Source organism: Sorex araneus, chromosome 5, assembly GCF_027595985.1.
Source record: "Sorex araneus isolate mSorAra2 chromosome 5, mSorAra2.pri, whole genome shotgun sequence".
Classification (NCBI taxonomy): Eukaryota; Metazoa; Chordata; class Mammalia; order Eulipotyphla; family Soricidae; genus Sorex; species Sorex araneus.
The window spans coordinates 51,504,567-51,531,480 of NC_073306.1; the positions used below are offsets into that span (position 1 = coordinate 51,504,567).

Genomic DNA, 26,914 nt, shown 5'->3' on the forward strand with positions numbered 1-26,914 from the left:
TTTGGGTTTTTTGTTTGTTTGTTTGGTTTTGGTTTTGGCTTTGGCTTTTGGGCCACACCCTGTGCTCACTTTGTGTGCCTGTGTCACGTTTACAGTGTTAGGTTGTTTTTTCAGTCATGCTATTGCACACTTAACATTCTTCTCTCTAGTGTAAACAGAACTTTAATATGCACCGGGAAAACAGAAAGCTTCCTGTGGCTCACTTCATTGTAGTATTTGCTTTATAACAGTTGTGTGGAACTGAACCTGCAGTTATCTCTGGGATGTGCCCATTGGACTGGAAAACTTGAAAATAGGAAACAACCTGCTTTATCATTCAAACCTCTCCCACCTTTACTCCCCACCCCCATGATTTCTTTGTTTCTGTGGGTTCTTTCGTGGTAGCAAATGCATTTTAGAAATCTTCCTTCAGTTTCTGGGAAAAAAATGTTATAAAAAGGGCTGGAGCCATAGTATGGTGGGTAGGTGCTTGCCTTGCATATGGCCAACACAGGTTGATCCCTGGCATCCCACATGGTCCCCCGAGCCCACCAGAGTAACTCCTGAGTAACTGCCAGGTGTGGCACCAACCCTCCCTTCAAAAAAAAAAACCATGAAAAAGTTTTAAACCTTTTGGTGGGGCTGGCACTCAGGGGGTTACTCCTGGCTTCTGTGCTTAGGGGTTGCTCCTGATGGATCTCAAGACTATATGGCACAAGGATTGAACCTTAATCTCCTGCATGCAAAGCATGTACTCAGCCTTTTGAGCTCTCTGACCTTGCCACGATCACCATTGCAATCAGGAAAGCAGTAGGTTGCAATGGCTTTTCTTACTATTGGCACTTTATTAATAATCAGTTTTTCTAATACATGAATTGCTCCTTTGCATTACTTGTGAATAATTTATTTCATCAGTGTCTTGTACTTAGTGCAGATTTTTCCTTCCTGACTTAAATTTATTCCTAAGGATTTAGTTTGTGGTAGTTATTAATGAGATCAAATTTTTTTTAGAAGTTTTGTTGTTAGAACATAGAAATTATAGAATTTTGTATCTTGCAACTTTACTGAATTCATTGATTAGATCTAGCAGTTTTTAAGTTGTCTTAAGTGTTTTTATTAGTTTATTATTAAACAATTTCTGAATTTTTTTTCTTTTTGGGTCACACCCAGCAGTGCACAGGGGTTACTCCTGGCAGTGCTGGGAGACCATATGGGATGCTGGGAATCAAATTCAGGCTGGCCACGTGCAAGGCAAATGCCCTACCCGCTGTGCTAGGGCCAACAATTTTTGAAATTTTAGGCATCATAATTTACTACGCTGTTAATGGTAGTGTTTCATGCATGACACAGTCCAGCACACACTGTCCCCCAGAGTGTCCACTTCCCTCCATCATTGTCCCAATGTTTGTCCCTCACCCCATTCCTAGATCCTCTCTCCTTACTGTGATAAGCTTCTTTAGGATTTTCTGTATATAAAAATCAAATCATCTGCAAATAGAAATTTTTACTTTTTGCTTTGAATTTTGATGATACCTTTCTTTTTCCTGCCTATTGCTCAGCTAGGACATTGAGTACTATGTTGAATAGGAATGTGAGAAGGTATCTTTGTGCCTTGTTCCTGTTCTAAGGTGAAAGGCCATTGAATATGAGAACTTGTCGTTGCCATTTATGGCTATTATTTTGTAAAAGATATATTCCTTCTTGGTCTAATTTGTCAAGATTTTATTATGAACTGTTTAATTTTTCCTGTGTTTTATGCATCTATTGAATGTTTAAAAATTATACTAAGTGTTATAATTATGATTGACTAGCCCTTTATTTAAAAAAATTAGTATGAACCTACAAACTGGTAATGTGGCTGCCAGATTAGCTCATGCAATCTTGGGTTTCATTATTAAAACTGGATCAACCAGGTTATCTTTCAGATCCACCCCCACCTCTTTTCCCCACTGCTACTGTCTTAGTACAGGATAGGCCCGTAACCTCACTCTGGAGTATTACAATAGCACCTTAGTTTATTCTGTCAGAATGTTCTCTTTAAATGGGGTTCATATTGTGTTACTTTCTTGCTTAAATCACGTTGTCCAAAATAGGTTGCAGATTTGCTTTGCATAGTTACTTGTAGTCAGGTAGGCTGTATTTCAGAGATTCTACACAGTAGTATTCTTTTTATTTGTCAGAAATGCTTTTTTTTATTAAGTTAGTTACATTGAAGAGATTTTATATAAAAGCAGAGCATGATCTCATCTGTTTGCTATCATCCTACGAGGCCCCTGTCAACTAATTTACATTAGTAGCACGATTTCTTTAACATTTGCACTTGCATCCTCTTGGCCTAAAGACGAAGTTTTCTGTTCTAGAGTACCCACATCTGAAAACAGTTCCCTAGATGTTGCTTGTTCAGTGTGGAATATAATACTAACCCATTCCTTTCCTTTTCCTTTTCTTTTTTGTTTTTTTAGCCATACCCAGAGGTGCTCAGGAGACCATGTGGTGCCAGGGATTTAACCTGGCCTCCTTCATGCAATGCATATGGTCAGCCAGTTGGGCATTCTTCCTGGCCCTCATTCATTTTCTTCCTAAACATTTAGTAAGATTCTCACCTGCCCTATCATTGTAGCATTGTAGCATGATGAATGAAGATGTCATCAATGAAGATGACAGTCTCTGCCTTTAGGGCTCAGAGTCCACTAGGGGAATATAGATAAGATACATAAGCAAATATTATAAGTACAGTGATGGTAGCTACAAAGGTTAAGACAGTACATTTTGTTGCGGGGAGGGGCTCTTGGAAAGGCTTCAAAGACCAGGACAGTTAAAGATGTTTACTATGAGAATGGGGTCGGGTGAAGAGGCTTGGAAAAAAGAGGGGATGGGAGAAAGGGAAATCCAAAATCCAAAACTTATTCCTCAGACTTATGCACTTAGAGCAAGGACCTCTGTGTTGACTCTGAGTATATGCCAACCTTATCTGTCACCTTCTCTGCTCTTCCCCTCATGCCTTTCATGTTAATCGTGCTGATTTCCCAACTGCAGTTGTTTCGTTTCCTTCCATTCCTTCCTATTTTTATTTTATACCCTTCATATACTAGATACTGTTAAAAGTGTTTGGGATACAATAGTAAAAAACATAAACACATATAAAATTTTCCTTATCTTGTTGCCCTTGCGTCCATGTTTAAAGTGTTGGGGGTTGGGGGCTGCAGAGATAGATAGTGCGAGAGGTATGGTGCTTGCCTTGCACACTGCTGATCTGGGTTTGATATCCAGCATCCTATATGATCCCCTGAGCACTGCCAAGAGTGATTCCTGAATGCAGAGTCAGGAGTAACCCCTGAACATTGCTGAGTGTGGACCAAAAGCAAAAACAACAAAATGTCAGGGGCCAGAGAGATAGTTCATCAGGTAAGGCACTTACCTTGCATGTAGCCGACCTGGGTTTGATCCCCAGTGCCACATATGGTTCCCTAAGCCCCTTCAGGAGTGATCCCTGAGCACAGAGTCGGGAGTAAATCCTGAGCACTGCCAGGTGTTGCTCTGGGGACAGAGCAGTAGTACAGTAGGCAGGGCACTTACCTTATACATGGCCAACCTGGGTCCCATCCCTGACACCTTTTGTGGTCCCCTCAGGTCCACCAGAAGTGACCCTGAGAGCAGATTGAGGAGTAAGCCCTGAGCACTGCTGAGTGTGGTCCATATTATCCCCCTCCCCCCAAAAGTCATCTAGTAAACAAAGTCATAAATAGTTAATCTTGACAAGCAGTTAAGATTTGCTAAGAAAAATAAGTATATAACATTTTTGTGTTTTGTGGAGTCTGGGAGACGGGCCAGAGCATTTGCTGTGCAGCGGGAGCCCTGACTTTGCTCCCCAGTCCTGCATTGGGCCCTCAAGCACAAAGCTGGGAGAGGCCCCAAGCACTGCTGGGTATAGCTCCCCCCAAATAAGAAATTATAAGTTATATAAAAAATATTTCATATATAAAAATATGTTACATATACCTTGTATGGAAAGGGAATCTTGCTTTAGAACTGTGCAGAGATGGAATGAAATGCCTTAGGAGGAAATAACTGTCCTTCCTGTCGTCAGAAGTGTTTGAATAGCTGAGAACTTCATTTAGAGGGAGAAGTTGACTTTTAAATGTCTGCCAGCCTGGAAAGTTTGAGGCTACTAGTTGCTAACTAGGTACTAGCCCTGAGATTTGAATACCTAAAACACATGGATTTGTGATTCTGGGAAAAGTAATTTAAACCAAATAGTTAAATGGAAATACTTAAAGAAGTGGTGGTGAACTGTGAAAGCTGCTTAAAAATAATTCTCCATTTTCCTAAGATCAAGAGTTGGTAAACTGTTGTTGACAGGCCCACTGCCACCTTTGTTTTCCTTTTTTTGGTTTTTGGGTCACACCCAGTGGTGCCCAGGACTTATTCCTGGCTCTGTGCTCAGGGGACCATATGGGATGGCAGGGATCAGGTTGAGCACGCAAGGCAAGTGCCTACACACTACTCTCACTCCGGGCCCTCTCTCTGCTTGCTTTTGTAAACAGTTTAATTGAACTATCCATGTCATTTCAAGCGACAATCACAGAATTTAGTAGTTGAGACGGATTTTAAGTCTTAGAAATCGTAAATATCAAACTAAGCTGTTTATATCCATCCATCCATCCACACACACACACACACACACACACACACACACACACATCCAAAATTTTAAAGGACAAGTTTACCAGCTTCCCACCTTTAAATGGCAAAAATGGCTTTTGGGGTTGGGAAGTGAATCATGGCAGCTGTGTTGGGGGAAGGGCAGGGCATGTTGGATTATGTTCTATTTCAGCCCTTCCTGGTACACTAGGACAGGAAGAAGAGCCAGCTTCCAAAATGCTGCATCAGGCCACCTGGCACTAACTGGGTTCAATGACTTTGGCAAGAACAGAGTCCTAAGGGCTGGAGTGATGTATAGTACAGCAGTGAAGGTGCTTGCCGTGCATGCAGCTGACCTGGGTTCAATCCCTGGCACCCCTGTGGTCCCCCGAGGCTTTCTTGACAGGAGTGATTCCTGAGTGTAGAGCCAGGGGTAACCCCTGTGCATTGCCACGTGTGACACCCCCTCTCCCAAGAAACAAACCAAAAAAATCCCCTAACAAAACGAAAAGTAGTCTTTTTTTTTTTTGCTTCTTTTTGGTCACACCCAGCGATGCTCAGGGGTTACTCCTGGCTTTGCACTCAGGAATTGCTCCTGGCAGTGCTTGGGGGACCATATGGGATGCCGGGGATTGAACCCGGGTTGGCCGCATTCAAGGCAAACGCCCTATCCGCTGTGCTATCGCTCCGGCCCCTAAAAAAATAGTCTTAGATGAGAGACCACTGGTACTGCTAGTATCTTTCTAGTAGGAAATGAGCTCTAAACCCGTCGTGGCATGGGGGCATCGTTGGCATTAAAGGTTGTGACTGCCCTTTCTTCTCTTCACCCTCTTGATTTCTGAGTGTACTTACACCACTTCCATCCCAGTCCTCCAACCACAGATACTTCTGAGTTTCCAGTGTGCACTTACCAGCTTGTAAATGTGCTGATTGGGAAAAGCACATACACTAAGACAAGGAGGGGAGCACCAGGGCAGGGCCCTGGTTCAGGCGGTCTGGCACGGCTTCTTCATCCTGCTCTGTCTGATTCTTTAAAGGCCAGGGTCAGGGCTTAGTGATGAGCCCTCTATCTACTTGGCAAAATGCTTGTTGTATGATAGTGAATTTTCCCTGCGTAAACAAACTTCATGGGGAATACAAGAGGCACTGGGAAGAGAGGCATCTGTTCCTTGCCTCTGTGGACAGTCTTGGAGGTAGCAAAGCTTTTGTTTTTCTGACTTTCCAGGGCCATAAGGTCAGAGATAAGTGACACTTGCTCCTTTCTGCATGGACTTCCTTGTTTTCCCCCTTGTAAGGGCTGCTCAGTGGTGCTTTTAGGAGGATTCTGCCTGATGACCACTTCCCTTAGGTATGCATGGTGATACTTACCTTCGGGGTTTTCCTATTTCTGCTGACATAGTATCATGGTGAGATAGCTTGGGTTGCTCTTCTTTCGCTTTTTCAGAGGAAGGAATTGAGGCATAGACAAGCTCAATAATTTGGCCAAACAAGGTAGCATTCGTCAGAGAATATGGACTTGGATTTTATGTATGAATTTAAGGCTGTTTCTGACTCTGTGCTTAAGGAGTGACTCTTGGTTGTGCTGGCAGAGGTCGGGGGATGGTGCTGGGGATTGGAACCAGGTTTGAGGCCACTGCAGACGGCAAGCTCTTTACCTCCTGCACTCCCTCTTTACCTCCTGCACTCCTTTTTTACTTCCTGCACTCCCTCCGTGGCCCCGGACTCTGGATTTGGGGGTCAAATCCTGGGTTCACTGGCTGATTCTTTTTTTTTTTTTTCTTTTTGGGTCACACCCGGCGATGCACAGGGGTTACTCCTGGCTCTGCACTCAGGAATTACCCCTGGCGGTGCTCAGGGGACCATATGGGATGCTGGGAATTGAACCCAGGTTGGCCGCGTGCAAGGCAAACGCCCTACCCGCTGTGCTATTGCTCCAGCCCCGGGCTGATTCTTTTTACTGTGTGACTGTGTGACCTCGGCAATTTCAGGGGTCCCTACCCATAATGTTTTTGTTGTTACTATTTTAGTTTTTGGGCCCCACCTAGCTGTGCTTAGGGCTTACTCCTGACTCTGCACTCAGGAATTACTCCTGTTAAGAGTTCAGGGTATCCTATGGGATGCTGGGGATTGAACCAGTTGGGCAGTTGCAAGAAGCACCTTACTTGCTCTATTGTCGTTCAGCCCACAATGTTATTTTGAAGGCTGAAGAGAGAGAGGAGGAGTAATAATTAGGTATTGTTTATTGTGATTTTAGTGTGCAAGGCATTCCCCTTAGCATGGAAAGGGCGAGTGGAAGGAGCGTCATATTGTCTTTGTATAGAAGAGAAAATCTCAGAAGAGCAATTTAAGAATGTACAACATAAATGGTGGATCTGGGATTCCTGTAGATAATCTAATAGGCATTAAGTTCTTTCTATATTGTCTGTGGTGTAGTATTGCTCATTTTGTGGTTACACCTTATTCGTTCCCTTTATTCTTTTTTTGCTGTTACTGATCCGTGTTACTAGAGGCAGTGGAAAGAGTTCCTTACTGTGTAAAAAAAGCTGGAGAGCCTGCGGGGCGCCAGGGTGGGAGCTCCGGGGGGCTCCTGCACGTGCTTCACATACTGGAGGCCTGGGCTTGGATCCCTGTACTGCTCATTCTCCAGGAGTGGCTCCCGAGCACCACCAGGTGTGGCTGCTGTGCCCTGCACACAAATGTTGGTAAGTCAGGAGCTTGACACTGGAAGACCACTGGGGGTAGTCAAGAGGTGGAAGGAGTTCCTTGACTTTATTAAGTTGTTCAAGCAGCCACTTTTTTTTTTTTTTTAAGTGCCAAGGACCGAGGACCTTACCCAGGCAGGTCAAGCAGACCTCTGACCCTGAGCACCTCTTTGCTCCCTAGAAATCACAATATTTCCTTTGAGTTTCCTTTACTTTTAAAATGAGGGGATTAAGCTCTCTCTCTCTCTCTCTCTCTCTCTCTCTCTCTCTCTCTATATATATATATATATATATATATATATATGATATATATGGAGGTGGGGGGAGGTAGCCTATTCAGACCCTCGAAAAGCCTGGAGATTTCAGTCACAAAACCCACATATCTTACTTTTATATCTTACTTTTCAACAGGTTAATATCTTGGTGAGGTCTGTCCTGAGACAGTGGAGTCCAGCCAGGGGCATGATTGTGGGAGCAAGCAGCTGCCAGGGTCTCTGCTTGGGTGGGTACTAGGCTGACCTGCCCCCCTCTGATTTACCCTGTTCAGCTTTGCATGGGTCTGAAATTAACTGCAGTTTGTGATCTCTTTGAAGATTTATTTATGGGTCTCTGAAGCAAGACTGATAAATGATCTGTATAGCTAAGGCAGAGGTGGTTTGTGGGCATGGCTCCCACATTAACTTTCGGCCACTTAATTTCTTGGAAAATTGGTCCTGAGTTGTTGGGATCTGACCAGAGAGGCACAGCGGCAATTTTGGGGTATCAGGAAGCCTAAAGGCACCATCAGGCTATTGATGTACTTGCCCTGTGGATACAGGTTGATCTGCTGGAGGCACCACATTCCCAGGTGATTTTATTTTTAATAAAAGATTTAGCCTCTTTCATCAAATATAGTCATATGGGGCAAGTCCAATCTATGAAAAAGTTGCTTTTGTTGACTGAGTCAAAGCTTCTGAAACTTAGCCTGCCCCAGTCTTCTCCCTAGCTCTTTTCGCCCTAGTAGATGACCCTGGAGGGAATTTGCTGAACCTGGTTTGAATCAGTGGACTTGGGCTAGAGGATAGTTCAACAGGCTCAATCATAAGGCTTGCATGCAGGAGGCCCAGTTTCAATCCCTGGCCCTGCATATAGTCCTGACTCCCGTAAGGAGTATCCTCTGAGTGCTGCTGGTTGTAACCTCCCCTGACCTCCCCCCCAAAAAAAAAAACCCTTGGAAAAAAATTAGTGAATTAAATCATTATATGACTCAAATCCTATTTTAAGGTATGTCAAAAGATTCAGCAGTATTTCTTGCTTCTTTTCCAACACTTGGTTCAATAACTGAAGCTAGGCTTTCTGTGATTGGTGTGATGGTTTTTGGTATTTTTGTTCCATTTCTATGGGCTGAGCCTGAAAGCCAGAAGAGGTACTGTCCAGCGGGGAATAGCACTGTGACTGGATGCAGATCACCGAGAACATTCCCCTGGGATCTGGTATCTTGGCTGGCGGTATCTGCTCTTGCTAGCTCTTTTTCCCCTTTGTAATCCATGAGTAATTTTGTAACTTTGTAATCCATGACATAATTTTTTGTTTGTTTTTGTTTCGGGGCACACCTGGCAATGCTGAGGGCTTACTGGTTCTGTGCTCAGGGATCACTCCTGGCGGTGCTTGAGAACTATATGGGATGCTGGGGATTGAACCCAGGTTGGCCACATGCAAGGCCAACATCCTACCCTGGTGTATTATCTCTCTAGTCCTAGACGTAGTTTTAAAAATAATTCCTGTTACTGGTTAGTACCACAGGGCTAATCGGCCATTGAAGGGCTCACTTAGCATATTTTAGGCATTAATTATGTGCTAGTTTTCCTGCTGGGTATAGAGAATAAAAACAATTTGAATACAGTGGGTTATATGTGTGATGGTATCACATCTAAAAGAGCAAGAAATTGAGGCCCTGGCTTGTTCGGGGCATCACTTAAAATTGCTTTATATTTCTGGGGCCGGAGCGATAGCACAGCGGGTAGGGTGTTTGCCTTGCACGAGGCCTACCTGGGTTCAATCCCCGGCATCCCATATGGTCCCCCAAGCACTGCCAGGAGTAATTCCTGAGTTCAAAGCCAGGAGTAACCCCTGAGCATCGCTGGGTGTGAACCAAAAAGCAAAAAAAAATTGCTTTATATTTCAATCCCCGGCCCTCTCCACCCTCTATATACACTAGTATGGTGTTTTAATATACCACCAAGTTAATGGTCAAAACAAGTGTTTTTGTACATGACACTAAAAGTTAGAATAAGGGCATTTTCTTCCTTAGTTGTATAACCAGAGACCTTCTGTCCTCTGTTTTCAAGAATGAGGAAACATGTAGTCTAGGAAAAGAAGGGGAAACCAGAAGCTAAAAAGAAGCAAAGATGTACCAAGGGCTAAGAGATGTGAAGGAGGATGGGATCTGAGATGCCTGGGGAGGAAGCTCTGGCTGGATTTCTAGCACGTCCAAAGCTGTATTTTAAAGTGTTCCATGAGCTCCCCCTGGTGGCTCTAGGCTTACAATGCAGTCGATGGCGGGATCTTGGGGTTGGAGAGGTGACTTCAAATTCTATTTTCAGTGTTCTCTCTCTCTCTCTCTCTCTCAACTGTTAGTAGCAGTCCCTTTTTCCTCTCCCTTTTCTTCCATCATGAACTGCTTCTCCCTGTCTTCCCTGTTCAAATAGGAATTCTCCCCCTTTATCTCTTGCTTCTCCTCCTGGAACTCCTATGATGCTAATGTACTCTCTTGATATGCTCTATGTAAATATAAATATAGTACTTATGTTATCTTTGTTGTTTTTTTTTTCCTGGTATTTTTGAATGGTTTTTCACTACATTATCTTTGAGCTCACTGATCTAGTTTTTGGCTGTTTCCATTTTGTTGTTGAGTCCCGCATGTATATTTTAGTTCATCTAATGTATTGTTTAGCTGTCTGATTTCTGCTTATACTTTCCTAAAACTTCTCATGCATTCTCCCTTTGTTGCAGTTCTCTTCCATTGAGCCCATTTCAGTATCATCAGTAGGAATGTTGCTTTGAAGTCTTCAGGTAGTCTGTCATGCTGGTTATGATTATATCATTATCGTATAGAGTATGACAGTGACATAATTCTGTCATTGTAGTTCTTTCCAGTAGTGACATAATTCTGTCATAGTAGTTCTTTCCAGACTGTCATTTTGATCCATTGGTGTTGGTGAGTTCCTCTAGTTCCCCCTGTTCTCTGCTGCTCCCTGAGGGTTTGGGAATCTGCCCCCTGCAGGTACCTGGCCCTGGTTATGGTACCAGGTTCAAACAGGCCTTTTGAACCAGGGTTGGAGTGGGCCTAAGTGCCTCTGTCCAGCTGACCTGGCTAATGTCTGGGAACCTCTGCTGGGATTGGTTTAAGAGTTGGCCAGGACGCCAGTCCCAGCTGATGACGGTGCAGTGCCAGGGCTGGCAGGGAGCAGAAATTGGCTTATTAAGAACTCGCCCTGGTGCATGGTGGGCAGTGAGGCTTACTTTCTCTCAGTAAGTGGACTTGTGAGGGCTGCACCTTCTTTTTGCTCCTCCTTGGTAGTCCGGATCACTGTATCTCAGCCCCCAGTTAGCTCAGTTACTTGTTGGGGGAATGTGGAGATTTGGCCTCTGGGTTTGTTGCTAACTTGGCACCCCCTGCAAAGCTGTTAGCATGGTTAGCAGTCAGGGATGCAGTAGAGATGGTGCCTGCTTGGAAAGAGCTATGAAGTCTGTAATTGTTTTATGTCTTTATTTGATTTTGTTATTAGTGAGGCCTCATGGAATGAGTACTGCCTCTGCTTCTAACTCCTGGTAGAGATTGTAGAAAATTGGGATAATATAGTAGAAGTACTGGTGAATACATCTAGATTTGGTGCTTTCTGTTTTGGAAGTTTATTACTGACTTATTTCAGATTATCTGCTTCTTGTCTATGTTTTGGCCAATTGTATTTTTCAAGGAATTGTTTTATTTCATTTAGATGGCAAAATTTGTGGTTATAGAATTCATTAAATATTCCTGTTAATAATCTTGGAATCTTTAGTGGTGTTCTCTCATTTGTATCTCAGTTAATGTCTGTATTCTTGGTAAGTCTCACTAGAGCCTTACTGATTTTATTGATCTTTTCAAATAACCAACTTTGGTGTCACTGGTTGTTTGCTATTGATTTTTGTTTTCCATTTCATTGATTTCTGCTCAAATTGTTATTCTTTAGGTGTTTTAATTTGCTCTTTTAAAAATTTCATTAATTTTTAAATATGCTTTTGGGGCCACACCTTGCCATATGCTCAGTGCTTACATTTGGCTCTGCCTCAGGGATTGCTCCTGCAGCGTTGGGGGTTGTACTTGGATTAGCTTTGGTATTTGGGGGATATTGGGACACCAGGGATTGAACCCAGGTCAGCCACATTGCAAGGCAAGTGAGGTACCCACTGTACTATCTCTCAGGCCCATTGCTCTTGTTTTTGTAGATATTGATGGTGAAAGCTAATATTACTCATTTTAGATGTTTGTAAATTTCTTTCTAAGCATTGCTTTTGTTAACCCCTGAAACTTGATCAAGTTGTGGTTTCATTTTCAGTCACCTAGAAGTATTTAAATCTTCTTTCAAGAGTTCCTTCTTTGGCTGGAGCGATAGTACAGTAGGTAGGGCATCTGCCTTGCCTGTGGCTGACCTAAGTTCGATCCCTGGCATCCCATATGTCCCCCGAGCACTGCTAGAGTAATTCCTGAGTGCAGAGCCAACCCCTGAGCATCACCAGGTGTGACCGCCCCCCCCCCCCAAAAAAAAGTTCTGGGGCTGGAGCAATAGCACAGTGGGTAGGGTGTTTGCCTTGCACGCAGCAGACCCAGGTTCTATTCCCAGCATCCCACTTGATCCCCCGAGCACCACCAGGAGTAATTCCTGAGTGTATGAGCCAGGAGTAACCCCTGTGCATCGCCGGGTATGACCCAAAGAGCAATCAATCAATCAATAAATAAAAGAGTTCTTCTTGCTAGTGCATCTTGCAGCTCACCATTCATCTAACAAGGCTGAAGGACTCACATTGCCTTTAAGTCACAAACGATCATTTTTGCTTATAATCAACTTAGACTTGTCTAATTTTTTTTTTAAAAAAAAACAGGAACGAATGCATTTTTATCAGAACAGTACCCAGGCAAGCTGTTGATGGCAACATTTTACTGAGTTAAAAAACCTAAGACTGGTTATTTACTCAGTGATCTATAGAAGATTTATCATATGGCAAGGCAGGGTGGAGCGGGGGGGACACAACACCTTACCCCTCCTTTTCATGTTGCCTCTGAGGCATTTTTCATTAGGGAGCCAGCAGGTATCTGCTCAGAATTACACATATTGAAATAAAATGCCAGTTTATTTCATTGATTGAGATTTGAGCATCTTTATTCTAGGTTCAATCAAGGATTCCTTGTGGGCAGAGAAGGGCGCTTTTTTTTTTAAATCACTGGGAGCCGAAGGGCAGATTTTAGTTGTATCTGTTGACATCCTCTCTGTTTCCTTTTGCAGACTGATAATGATTTCCAGCTGCCAACGAAGGTTGTGGATCCCAAGAGAAAGGTAACCATTTCTCACCCTCCTGAGTGGAATTGGCTGCCTCTGGGAGTCCACAGTGGCTGGCAGGAGAGATGGCTGAATTAGCAAGCTATAAGGATTCTGCCTCCAGCCGCCACCTGCGATTTAAGTTACAGAGTCTGAGCCGCCGGCTCGATGAGTTGGAGGAGGCCACCAAAAACCTCCAGAAAGCCGAGGAGGAGCTCCTGGACCTCCAGGACAAGGTGATCCAGGCGGAGGGCAGCGAGTCCGGCATGCTGGCTGAGATCGAAGTGCTGCGTCAGCGGGTGCTGAGAATTGAAGGCAAAGATGAAGAAATCAAGAGAGCAGAGGATCTGTGTCAGCTGATGAAGGAGAAACTCGAAGAGGAGGAAAACCTTACCCGGGAGCTGAAGTCGGAGATTGAGCGGCTTCAGAAACGCATGGCCGAGCTGGAAAAGCTGGAGGAAGCCTTTAGCAGGAGTAAGAATGACTGTACCCAACTCTGCTTAAGCCTGAATGAGGAGAGAAATCTGACAAAGAAAATCTCCTCAGAGCTGGAAATGCTCAGGGTGAAGGTGAAAGAACTGGAATCTTCTGAGGATCGGCTGGATAAAACTGAACAGAGTTTGGTGTCGGAGCTGGAGAAGCTAAAAACGTTGACTCTGAACTTTGTCAGCGAAAGAAAATACTTGAATGAAAAAGACAAAGAAAATGAGAAGTTAATTAAAGAGCTCACTCAGAAACTGGAACAGAACAAAAAAGTGAACCGAGATTATAGCAGGAATGCTTCAAATCTTTTGGAAAGGAATGACCTGCGGATCGAGGACGGCATCTCCTCCACGCTGCCTTCCAAAGAGTCAAGAAGGAAGGGCACGCTGGACTACCTGAAGCACGTAGAGAATGAAACAAGAAACAGGTCAGAAAACGAAAAGAACCGAAATCAGGAAGACAACAAAGTCAGAGACCTGAACCAGGAGATCGAGAAACTTAAGACACAGATCAGACATTTTGAGTCTCTGGAAGAAGAGCTGAAGAAAATGCGGGCCCGAAATAATGACCTTCAGGATAACTACCTGACCGAACAGAATAAAAACAAGCTCCTCGCCAGCCAGCTGGAGGAGATAAAGCTGCAAATCAAGAAACAGAAAGAGCTAGAGAATGGGGAGGTGGAGGGGGAAGACGCCTTCCCGAACAGCAAGGGCAGGCACGAGAGGACTAAGTTCAGAGGCCACGGGAGTGAGGCAGCAGTGTCCAAGCACGCGCCCCGAGAACAGTCTCCTCAGCACAAGCACAGGGAGAGGATCCGCAGCAGGGAGTTTCTTCTCAGCAATGAAAACTATTCTCTGAGCAACAGGCAGGTTTCTTCCCCCAGTTTCCCCAGCAGGAGAGGAGGAAAAACATCCAACATGGGGGCAGGAGCAGACAATGGGACTCAGGAGACAAAGAGGACTGAAGACCGATTTGCCTCGGGCTCTGCTCAGAGTGAAGGGAAGAAGTCCAGGGAGCAGCCCTCGGTGCTTAGCCGCTACCCACCAGCAGCTCAGGAGCACAATAAAGTTTGGAAGGGGGCTGCCAAACTGGGCACGGAGAGTGGGCTGAAGGGAAAAGTGGAAAAGACAACGCGAGCATTTGGCGACTCCACCCATGGATCTGTTCCCGGTGACGTTTTGGGTAGAGCTGACAAGGCTTCCGACGCCGCCTCTGACGCCCTCTATGGCAAGAGGGGTCAAGGGTCTGGCAGTGGAAGTCAGATAACTCAGGCCACTGAATCGAGCAGTTCTAAGGCCGTCGGAGCTCTGGCCTCTTCTAAAAGAGCTTCCCCAGAAGGGTTTCCTAAGGGCAAAAAAGCGCCCAATGGACTGGAGGCTGATACCGGTTCCCCAACTTCCAAGACACCGCCTTTATCAAAATATCCGTTTAGCTCCAAAGGCCAAGAGAACATCCTTCAAGGCGGTTCAGCCTCAAATAAAGGACTTGATCAGCCAGTAGCGGTCGTGACGGAAGACAGCAGCCAGCATGAGGCCTTGAGGTGTCGAGTCATCAAATCCAGTGGCAGAGAGAAGGCCGACTCAGATGACGACATGGATGTGGCCTCTCTCGTTACTGCCAAGTTGGTCAACACAACCATCACCCCCGAGCCAGAGCCCAGACAACATTCCAGCTTGAGGGAAAAAGGCAAACCCCGTGGGGGCCTTCGAACCGCCCTGTTTGAGAATGATAAAGATGCTGTGACAGAAAACGAACCTGTGAAAGCCGTCAGAGCCGGTGGCAATGCGGTGGAGCCCCCAGACACCATGAACACTGGGGGGAAAAGCCAGCGACCCTTCAGCCCCCGAGAGGCCTTGCGGTCTCGAGCGGTCATCAAGCCCATCATCATCGATAAGGATGTGAAGAAAATCATGGGCGGATCAGGAACTGAGGTCCCACTGGAGAAGCCGAAGGCCTCCTCCAAGTCAGGGCCAAACAAAGTGACCAGCAGCATCACCATCTACCCCTCGGACAGAGCCGCCCCCGCCGAGGCCCCACGGGAGAGGCACACGTCCACCAGCAACATCCAGGTCGGGGCCGCAGAGCCGGCAGCTGCGGGCAATCATGTCAGCTCCCCCTTTGAGCTCTCCATCCACAAACACGACATCACCATGCAGTTCACAGATGTGGAGCGCGTAGGAGATGGGCCCCTGAAAAACAGGCCCGAGACAGTGGTGTCTCGGAGCAGCATCATCATCAAGCCATCCGACCCTTTAGAGAGGAATAGCCATGTGCTCCCAGCGGAGACAATCAGCCCGAAAAGCAACAGTGCCCCCTCAGAAATGGGCTCTGCTGATGCCAGGCACGTTACTGTGCGGAACGCTTGGAAGAGTCGGCGGGACTTGAACTCTTGCGAAGAGTCCCCAGCTCGGATAGGGAAGAATGTGGAGCCTACCAATGCCTACACTCAGAGAGCTGCCACAGACTACTCAGACCTCGAACAGTCCAGGTCCTGCCTTTATGAACAGGGCACTCGAAGGGTAGGAAACTCTGGAGATGCCCCCGAGCTGTCCTCCAGAAGGACCCAAAGTAGCCTCACCGTGGGTGAGGTGCTCACGCGTCGGAATCGGGTGGGAGAGACGTCCACGGCTGCAGCCTGGAACCACTCAGCCGGCCTGGTGAGTCTTGAGCCCTCTTCTGCATGCCCTGTCCCTCACTCCTTCCTCCTTTTCTCTCCTTTCGGCTTGGGGAGGTCTCAAGTTTCTGGGAACCGAGGGGCAGGAGACACCAGTTTGAACTCGATAGCTCAGAGAACTGTCAAACCTTTCCTCAATTTATCTCCTCCACTCGGCCTCTGTAAGTGAAGGCTACAGACAGGAGAGACAGCCAGTTTACCCGGGTTGCCAGGATGGCCAGGCTCCCCTGCTAACCCCAAGAGGAACACAGAGCAGCTGGCGAGCGGGAAAGCCTGTGTTCTCTCTCTCCTGTGGCAGGGATGGGTTTGTCAGGTGAGGGTGCTCTGGGCTGCTTGTTTATTTTTTGGCTTTTGGGACACACCCAGCAGTGCTTAAGGGTTACTTCTGGTTTTTGCACTCAGGAATCACTCCTGGAGGGCTTGGGTGGATTACTTGGGGTTCTGGGAATCAAACCCAAGTCAGTTGCTTGCAGGGTTCCTATCTATCCAGCCCTGGGCTTCCTAGTTAAGGTGAACAGGATGAGGGAGATAACAGCCCCCTGCACCTACCTACTTTCAAAGTTTCATGTCTGACCTTTTTTCTTTCTTTTTTTTTTTTTGCCTCAGTGTCTGAGGGCACAGCTGACTCACTGTGTATAGATAATGACAGATCATTCCAGAACCAGCTGCTTGGTTTATCTGAGTGAGAGTGTCAAAATATCATCTAATGGGGAAGCATCCAGAAGTGCCTTTCATTTCAAATTCCCTTCATTGTTGTCACTGGTAACTGGGGCTTGCACACACATCTGGCTGAGATTTTTATCTGTGGTGGTTGCTGGGAACCCCACAACATCTGCGGGTGCTGCACACTCGGCTGCAGTGCTTATCAGAGCTTGCACTCCTATTAGTTGTCCTTCTTGTACAAGTGCTGCCTGAGGTTTGTGTTTGAGGCACACAGGTTATGGTTTGGTGCTTGCTGGGGTCACTGCAGTGTTCACACACACTGTTGCCAGAGGTTGCACTTTCTGGCCATGGTCTGGACACATCTTTGAACCTAGACAGTATTCCCTCCCACCCACTCTTTTGTTTTTGTTTTGGGGCCATACCTGGTGATGCTCAGGGCTTACTCTGGCTCTTCGTTCAGGAAATATTGGTGGTGCTCAGGGACTATGGGGTGCTGGGGATTGAACCTAAGTGGGCCATGTGCAGGGCAAGCAGTCTACCCACTGCACCATCTCACCAGCCTCCAGTATCCTCTTTTTTTAAGGGCAGGTGACCCTGATGTTTTGTAAAGCTCTGTATGTCTGTAGATATTTGATGCCTGACACACACCTACTACTTTAGTTTTTCCATTAGCCCCATGAATAAGTATTATTTGTTTTTTAGATAAGAAACAGGGTTAGAAACATAACGTGCCTAGTTCACACTATTAAAGTGAATTACTATATAGTTAATATTTGACTTTAGTAGTTTTTATCTTTAAGTTTTATATTTTTTGTATTTTTTCTTGTTCATACTTGCATTTTGTTACCAGATGGTGGGGGAGGATTAGGGTGTTTTGCTGTTGTGGTTTTTTTCTCCGTTTTGTGGCCTGGATTCAACCTGGGGCCTCACAAATACATGGTGTGTGTGTTTCTATTGAGCTGTGTCTCTGGCTCCACATCTGCATTCTGGGATTTACTTGTTTGGAGGGCAGGGTCTGGGAGAATATAAAAAAGATACTCTCAGAATCCTGGGAGTATAGAAAGACAGGTTAGGTCCCTGAAACACTGGGATGGACACATACATGCAGTTTAATTGAAGTTAATAGTGAATAAGCTTCAGGGATGTATTTTGGAGAAATACATGCCTTTATTATACATGTATATATAAATATATGTACATTTATATATAAAACTATCAAAAAAAACACCTGCCTTTCATATATATAATCAAAGAGGATGATGAGCGGGTGCTGTCTGGATACTCCCTGCCCACTCTACTGCCTCTGTGGGCCCTTTTCATAGTTTTCCTGAGGTCAGGAGAGAGGAGAGCCCAGACAGACCATCACGTAACTGCATATATGCTCTGACCTGAGCTTCAGCCAAATTATAAGTCTGAAGGCTCAGGACTGACCAGGAGCTGGAAAGAAAGAGCTGTCCAGCTTTTTCAGCACACTTCTCTGTCCTTCCAAACCTTCTTCGAAAGACGTATCTCCCCCAGAAACATCCAACAGGCTCAGAACTCAATTTGTGGTACTGTAGCTCCCAAGCCCCCCTCCCAGAGCCCCACCTCTATTGGCTCCTGATTGGTTGTGAGCATCTGGTCTCCTTAGAATGCTCCCAGCAGGCTGGATTCCCAAATTCGTGGATTCCAAAAATGTTTTAGTCTAAACTCGGGCCAGAGCTTATCTTTGCAATTATGCAGTGATCTTGCCTGCCATTCTCCCTCTCCCGTCACCTTCCTCATCCTCCCTCTCCCCTACCCTCCCACTCTGCCCCCACATTACAGAAGACCACTGGGTGTCAAGTCAGGGTGTCTTGTTCTTCTTTACTTTATGCCCCATGATTCACTTTGTTCATCTGGCACAGGAGGAAGGTGAGGATTGCGCACTAAGTGTCTACAAGCGACTGCACAACTCCCTGGAACGGTCTGAACTGCCCGCCAAGCAGGGGCTGCCAGAGCTCGGGCGAGTACGGGCCGAGGAACGGTTACGGCCCAGCAGGCCCTGTGCTGAGGAAAACTGAGCCAGCTGGTGAGAACTTCATCTCCTCTGCTCCTGTTTCTCAGCTCTTCCACCTTCCTGCCCTGTGACGGATCCCGAGCCAATTAACCAGGCTAGACTCCAGGCCTTGGCTGAGACTGGCAGAAAGCCAGGCTGTGGCTCAGGGCATTTTGCCTGTTGGCTGGATGGGATCAGAGACTACAAGTTGGACTGTCACCTATACCCAGCCCTCCGTGACGCATGAGTCCTCTCCTTGTCCCTTTACCCCAGGTAGGATGGACCATTCTGGCCCCCAAGCGGGGAAAGATATACAAACCCTTTGTTTGTATCCTCACCCCATAGCAGCAGCTGAAAGCTCTTCTCTGCTCCTTGGTGGGTGATCATAGGGCAACCCCTTCTCTCGGTCCATGTTCTGACTTGTCTTCTCATTGCATCCAATTCTCTTTGTTTGTCCTAAGGCTACATACCAAGACCAAACCATCAGCTCCATCTAGGGGGCTTTCGTTCCTTTTCCCTTTAGAGTTGAGAGGTCTGTGCTGCCTCTAAGAGACATTATAGGATTCCCCTTTAAGTTGATGTTTCTCTGACCTGGCCCCTTACCTAACCATTGTTTCCTGGGGGCAGAGCACACGGGTACCCATCTGTTGGAATGACATCCCTCCTCCTGCCCCGGCGCTCTGCTCATTTTCCAAAGGCACCTGCAAGTGCACAAGCCTCATGCATTGTTCTCTGGGCACCAATAATGCTGCTCCTCTCCTGTGGCTGGAGACTTCAGGCTGACTTCATTGTTTCCACCTTAGGAATATCTCCAGACTAAACTGGGCCTGACCCAGAATTCTTTGCCTTCTAAGAAGTGCCCAGCAAAGGGAAAAGCAGACAAGAAGAAGCAATTTCCCTTTAGTCACTCCACAAAGCAATAGCTCCATGAAAGGCATGGACTTTGTTCCTCCTCACCCCTGTGGAGGAGGCCTCGCACTTTACTGAGCTGATGCATTCCTATGGAAGTGGGTCCATGATTTCTGCCAAGGCTGTCAGTAAAACGACTTCATTGGAGAAAAGGTGATACATGTTCATCTGGGGCTGCAGGCACGTATCTACTTCCAAACACAACAGATGTTTTAGGAGGCCACATAAATAAAAATTGTTTAGTTTCCTTATACTAGTCACAAGAAAAAAAGAACTTATCTTTTTGGCACAGTTTTTTTCTATGGCATTTTCTCAGTTCAAAGGGATGTGCTTCCAAGGGTTAACTTTAGGAAGCAGCTACGCTTGCCTACAAAGATCTCACCAATATATTGAGAACATTTAGGTGTTGAGATAACTGAATTGTTCACTTTCTTGTTGCATGAATTTCCTTCCCTATAAAATGAGGTCTTTGAAATGGTCTCTCTGGGCCCTAAATCTGGCGTCCTAGGGTTCTCCTGTCCTTAGTACTCTTGCTTTTAGAAGGGTGTCAGCTACATGGGTTTGGGGAATTTGTTTTCTGTCCTGCCTTTATTTCGGCGGTCCCTTTTCAGGCTCCCCAAGTTTCATTGTCATGAAGTCAGAGAATCTCCCTTGGCCTTCATTTCCCAATCTATAATATATAAAGGAGTTAGATTAGATGACGTCTACTGCTCGTTACCAACCTTGCTCAATGCCACACAGAATGTTTCTCCTAACATGAGCTGGTTTCTCTCTGGCTTTTGCGCTGCCTGAGCCATCTTTCCTACTGCTGCGTAGGATGGGAACCAGCATTCATCCTGTCTGCATCAGACTTGGGAGTCCTGGGCACACCGACCTTATTTTGATGAAAAGGCATGTTTTGTCTTAATTTCTAATTCCATACTTGGAATTTAATCAACCTAAGAGCATTACCATATGGCTTGCCTTCCCTCTCCAAATCCCTGCCTCCAATATTCAACTTAAGTGGAATTAAAAAAAATTTTTTGGGTTTATGATTATTTCCATTTTTACTGAGAAGCGGTTTTAAAAAATCTCTTCCTTCAGTCAGCTTCTCCAGGCCAGCTTGCTCGAGGCTGCAGTTCCCTCACTCGTAGCCTCCCTGTCATTCTTCAACAGGTTGCCAATCCTGAGTGTCCAAAGGAAACTGACCTCTGTGTGGTCAACTGAGGGCATAGGAAACAATCTGTGGCTCTTCTTTGCTGATGGAAACAGAAGGGCACTATGCCATGCCTACAAAGATCTCACCAATAATATTTGGGCCTTAGAGCCCTGGATTCTGGTGCTGTAGCTTCTGGTGCCAAAGTCTGGATTTTTTTCCCTTTCCAGTAGCACTAACAATCCACTCCCCAAGATGCTCTATGGAAGAGACACGGCTGTGGTACCCTCCTGCTGGGACTATGTTAAAAATCTGAGTGCAATAGGTTTGATTTTAAATGCTGTTCCTTAATCTGCATGTTTTCTAGAACTGCTCTACAATTTTATTTTGAAACAACCCTCAGCATTGCAGGAAGTGCCACTTGTGAGTTAAGGGTGGAGGCTCAGTTGCCCTGGCCTTCAATGGCTGGCTCAGCTGGCTCTCCAATTCCAAAGTTAGAAGACATTTTTCTGAAGATCCATTGAGGTGACCCAGGCCTCACCATGAGGGGTGGGGGGTGGGGGGTAGGGGGTGGGGGGTGGGGTGGGGGTGCCTGGAAGAAACTTCCAAATACAGGAGACCTGACAGTCAAATAGTTGTCTGATCAAGCCAAATATTTCCAATGTCATAGCCAACACACCCACTTTTTATGAAAAGCCTCTTCTGCAGCTTGGCTAACTCCAGATTTTACTGGCAGGTGTACGGTTATGGGAGGCTTCTCGTGAGGCCAGGAAACCTGTTGCTGCCTGTTTCTTGCCACTTTATACTAAAAAACCACCAGAGAAGGCTGCAGGGATGGTGGGCAAGGAAGCCACTTCTGCTATGAGTAGCAATGAAATGGTGTGGGTTAAAAGGGATTTGCAGTGGGGCCAAGGACTCCAGCCTTGGCCACAGGCAAGCTTGCACATAAGTAACATCCTGTTGTGGGATGTATGTGGGGGTCTAATAGACTTGTCATCCATGTGGCAGTCTTAGCTCTAGTGGGTCTGTGCCAAGTGCTACCACTACCCAGTAAAGGAAAAGGAGCCCAGCTCTGGGCCCTTCACTGCCTTTGTTGGTGTGGGGTTTATGTTGGTGATACTCCAACAAGACTGCTGTGGAAGAACTGCTTTTCGGGATGATCTTTTGAATACCCCAGGTGGGGAACAGGGTTTCCTCAAAGCCTCCCAACCAAGATCATAGGAAAGGGGCCCTATTTTCCTGCTGCTTCACAGCTCAAAACATGTACTGAATGGAATGTATTTTTAAGAGAATAAAGTCTATTTTTTTGTATTTTAAGACTGGGAGGGCTAGAGAGAGGTAGCCCCCAGATAAACTTATTGCATTATAGGCCCCTTTCTTGGGGGCCTCATTATCTGTTGGTCCAAACCTACTTGCTCAGGCAGGTGCTCTGGTCTCACCCCTGCCTCTTGGAGTCCAGGTGCAGCAGCTTCTACATTCCTGCTCCAAGCACAGGACCAAGGAGACTGGACCCTGTCACTGGAAACCAGGGCGAAGCCATGAGCAGTGACTCGGGGCTCCTTGGGTGCATGTGTCTAGTTGAAGCTGCCTGTCTGCATGTATCCTCTGGCTCTAATGCTGTCTGTTGGCTCTGCAGCACAATATGTAACCAATAAAGCTCCCTAGTTTCCATGTGTGAGTCCGTGATGCCATTTTTGTTGTGTTCCTCTCTGCGTACACTGGTACATCAAGCTATTTCACTGAAAACAGCCAATTATTAGTCACTGATGCTCTAAGGACTGGAAACATAAGACAGGGGGCTTAGAAAAGGACATACCTTGACTCACATAGCAGTTTTAGTGTTGTCACAACTTAGTTTTTACATTTGTCTTTTATCACACACAAACCAAAAAATCCCTCAAGCTATATCTATGCCCTCACTTTTCATCAGATAACTCGCAAGTAGAAAGTAAAAATGTAAAAAAAACTTTAACCTAGGAGTCACACTGCAAGAGAAGACTAGAAGAAGCTCCCAACAATTGTTGAGAGTCAGTCTTTGGCTCTGCTATGTTATTGCATCAGATTCCTAAGAATTGCATGTTTTGGTATTCTTCTCTGGAAAGGAGGGATAAATCTTCACGTTTACTTTTTGCAGCTCTAACTTATATAAATTCTTTTTTTTTTTCTTTTTGGGTCACACCTGGTGATGCATGTACAGGGGTTATTCCTGGCTCTGTACTCAGGAATTAGTCCTGGCAGTGCTCAGGGGACCATATGGGATGCTGGGAATCGAACCCGGGTCGGCCGCGGGCAAGGCAAACACGCTACCCGCTGTGCTATCTCTCCAGCCCCCCTTGTATAAATTCTTATGAGCTAGACCAGACAACCAAACGGAAACAGTCCACACATTTCCCACCACATTACTCATCCCAGTCTGTCCAGTTTTGTTTTATATATTTTTTTTACTTTTTGGGTCACACCCTGATGTTCAGGGGTTACTCCTGACTTTGCACTCAGGAATCACCCCTGGCAGTGCTCAGGGAACCATATGGGATGCTGGAAATCGAACCCGGGTCGGCCCATGCAAGGCAAACACCTTACCTGCTGTGCTATTGCTCCAGCCCCTTTGTTTTATAAGTTTCTTAATATTTGATCTGCTTGACCTACAGCTTCATACCATCAGCACCCTACCATCCCAGTGGAGGGACTCTTAGGTCCACATTGGTTCTATACAGCTGATCAAACCATTTTCAGTGACTAAATATGGAGAAAATAGCACTTCCAAAGGAATAACAATCATAGAAAGGACTAATTTTATATGAAGTTTTATTCTCAAAATATTTTAAAAAAAACACCACACCAAGAGATGTATTCTTACAGCACTTGCTTGCCTTAGTCTTTAAGAACAGAGACATCCACACTAATGGACAAGTGCCTCCCTAGTTCTAGTCACTTGAAGGAGGTAGCCTCCTACACCAGAACCAGAGCACCATCTTTGGACTCCCATCAAGAGCTCCTGCAGCTGCTAATTCTTAATGGAATCCAGTATTGCTAGAAGAGCTTTGCTTACATAGCAAAAGACAAACATCGGCCTCTTTCCTGAAAGGTTTGTCTCACATGCTTGGGGACTGCTGTGCAGGGACGCCTGGTGTGGCCTGGCGAGGCAAAGTATACATGGCTCCCAGGAACTGGTCTGCAATTCTTCCTGCTTCTCGAAGCCCACTCAGCAGAGCTCCATGAACTGTGGCTGGGTAGTTACGGATTGTATGTTCTCCAGCAAAGAAGAGACGTGGAATTGGCTAATGGGGGAGGGGTGGGAGAGGAAAGAAAATCAGCAAGTTGATTGCTCAGTAAACCTTTGATATACTGGAAGGACTACTGTCATAAAGGACCACTGTCATAAAGACCCATTGTCATACCAAAGAGGATGTCCCTTTCAGCAGGTATTTCTCTACAAGGTGACAGAAGTTAGAAGTGGGGCAACTCAGAGCAGCCTTAAGTTTTCTAGGGTGATGTGTAACTGTCTCATTTATTGATTCCACTCAGGGAATACAGTTGTAGACCCTTCACTGTCTCATGGATTTACTCAGGTGTATTTTTGGTCCTCAGTGCAAGCAGGCTGGCCATCAGGTCCTGAGGAATCCTTGACTGCTCTCTGCAACAGGGCCTGGAATCAGCTAGAAAGGGATCCAGGGTATTTTTTTTACTTTTGGGGACATCTTATGGCCTAGCTCTCCCTCTGGGAGAGCCTGGCAAGCTACCAAGAGTTTCCTGCCCACGTGGGAGAGCCTCGAAAACTCCCCATGGCGTATTCATGTGCCAAAACCAGTAACAATGATGGTCTCATTCTCCCGACCCTGAAAGAGCCTCCAATGTGGCACCATTGGAAAGGACGAGTAAAGAAAGGCTTCTAAAATTTCAGGGCTAGGATGAATGGAGACGTTACTGAGACTGCTCGAGAAATTCGATGATTAATGGGATGATGATGATGATGATGATGACTATTGGGGAGGTTTGGGTCATAGCGAGCAGTGCTCAGGGGCTACTCCTGGCTCTGCACCAGGCTGTTATGTGGAGCTGAGGGATCAAACCAGGATCTACCCTTATACTATCTCTCCAGCACCTGGTTGTTAGGGGTTCACATGGAGGCATCTAGAAATTGAGAATGTGCAGCAGCCAAGAAATCTGAATTAAGAAAAAACAGATACACTGGACTCTTCCATTTCAAACAGATTGAAACTATGAATTAAAAAACAAAACAGACAAATTTCTAACTCTGAGATCTTGAGATACTGGCCTCTTCCCAAATAGTGTACCCGTTTCTCACCTGTGGAGCTCCAGGAATTGAGGGGCCAGGAGTGATTGGTTGAGCCATTAAATCATAGTCATTTCCAGATGATCCTGCAGCTACGTAAGAATAGGAACCTCGGGCCCAGGGATCAGCGCGCCAGCGTGACACCACAGTTTCCTTGGGCTAAAGAAAACAGGAGACGTTATTACTGGATGCCAAGGGCAAAACTAGTCATTCTTAAACAGATAGCTATGGTAGATGGGGATTTAAATTACAGGTGGCAGAAATGAGTTCAGCCAAATGATGAATGTTGCTGCTTTAAAAATATAACTGATGCAAACCCACTGCCTCCAAGCTGCTTTCTTGTTAATAAATCCAGAGACCTGCCATTATTCTCCCTTATAAATCAATATGAAGTGTGCCTATCCACAAAGGGAACACAAGCATCTAAAAGTGTCTCGAGGGGCCTAAGGATCAGAAACAAGTTATCTTTAAGATTTCCCTAAAGAGGAGTTTGGCCACATTCTAAGACACAAGAAGATTCCTTAGAGCAAATGCAGCAAAGAGTCTCTGGGCTCTGTGATTTTTTTTTTCTTCTCTTTTTTTTCTCTCTGAATCCAGAGCATAGAACTACATAAATTAGAATTTATGTAATCATCTCAATTCTGGATGAAACTCCTGATCAGGAGTCCATGATGATGTAAGTTAAGAGAACACTGATCTCTAGTTTGATCTGAACTCCCAAATCCCACCTGCCTGCATCCTCCCCCATTACTTACCTGGGGCACTGCACTGCTACCAAAAATCCCTTTGAGAATGGCCAGGCATCTACCAACAATCACATCATCACTTATGTTCTCCATGATGCCAGCAGCTTCTCCTGCCACTAATGCCAATAGTATTGGAGCTACGGAAACAAAGCACAATTCCAAGGTTTTCCTACAGATTTTGCTTACAAACATTATCATATCCCACAGATCCTGGTTCTGAAATCTGATGAACCATTCATGCTAAAGACAACTTGGGTTTCTCAAAGGCCAACTTGAATTCCAGAAGGAAGCTGGAAAAGTACAGAAGTGACTCATGCACTTCGCAGGGTATAACTTGGGAGACAGAACTTCAGAATTCATTAATAAGGGAGACTTAACAAATAACTCCATATTTAGACAGGTTTCTTAGACTGCACCATCGTGACTCCCTGAAAAGGGCAGACTGTATCCTGTTATCCCTGGTCCTTCCAAGCACAGCACCATCTTTACTCACCATCTGTCTGATGAATATACAGTAGGTTTATGTTATAGGCATAGTACTAGATAAGGGAGATGTAAAAGCTATGAAATTATATTTTGCAGATCAACAGATAATCAGAGATACATAAATATGAACTGTGATAATAAGGAAATGATACAGAGAAAAGAATACAGGCAATTTTGGTTTTGTGGGTATGTTGTGTCACTTGAAAGGTTTTCTAGAAATAGTGACCAGTCAAAACTGAAGGTTAGACCAAGTATGCCATGTAGAAAAGGGGAAGAAAAATTACTCGACAAAAACACAAGGCACAGACAGTACCTGAGTGCGGACATTGATGGAGCCTTGCAGTATCCCAGCAATAGAGCAAAATAAGTGCCTGGAGCCCAGGGAGTGAAAGGGGTAAGGTAGGTAAAAGCAAAGAAGGAAAACCACAAGCAAGCTGAAGAAACAGAGACTAGGTTATCCGGGCCTGCCTACTGGCTGAGTGTAGAAAGCCACTGAAAGGTGGAAGCGGGGATTTTAGTGGCTACTGGCAATAAGAACAGATGAGAATATTCAGCAAAGTTGGCGGGGGGTGGGAAGGAAAGGATCTCTGGGAGCCAAGAGTGGGCCCTGAAAAGACTTTTTCAGTCTGG

General features: G+C 45.6%; 2 protein-coding genes across 6 annotated transcripts in view; one reads left to right on the forward strand and one right to left on the reverse strand.

Moving 5' to 3' along the window:
* Positions 1-21,316, forward strand: part of LUZP1 (leucine zipper protein 1) — a 98,491-nt gene extending 77,175 nt beyond the window's left edge. For all 4 annotated transcript variants that reach the window (XM_055140305.1, XM_055140306.1, XM_055140304.1 and 1 more), the window contains 2 exons: positions 12,845-16,017; positions 18,584-21,316. In XM_055140305.1, the coding sequence (XP_054996280.1) occupies positions 12,964-16,017; positions 18,584-18,739 (3,210 nt within the window). In that variant the 5' untranslated portion in view covers positions 12,845-12,963 and the 3' untranslated portion in view covers positions 18,740-21,316. The remainder of the gene's footprint in view (positions 1-12,844; positions 16,018-18,583) is intronic.
* A 2,230-nt stretch (positions 21,317-23,546) lies between these two features.
* KDM1A (lysine demethylase 1A) overlaps positions 23,547-26,914 on the reverse strand; it is a 66,070-nt gene continuing 62,702 nt past the window's right edge. For both annotated transcript variants that reach the window (XM_055140309.1, XM_055140307.1), the window contains 3 exons: positions 25,808-25,935; positions 25,065-25,211; positions 23,547-24,036 (listed from right to left, as the gene is read on the reverse strand). In XM_055140309.1, the coding sequence (XP_054996284.1) occupies positions 23,851-24,036; positions 25,065-25,211; positions 25,808-25,935 (461 nt within the window). In that variant the 3' untranslated portion in view covers positions 23,547-23,850. The remainder of the gene's footprint in view (positions 24,037-25,064; positions 25,212-25,807; positions 25,936-26,914) is intronic.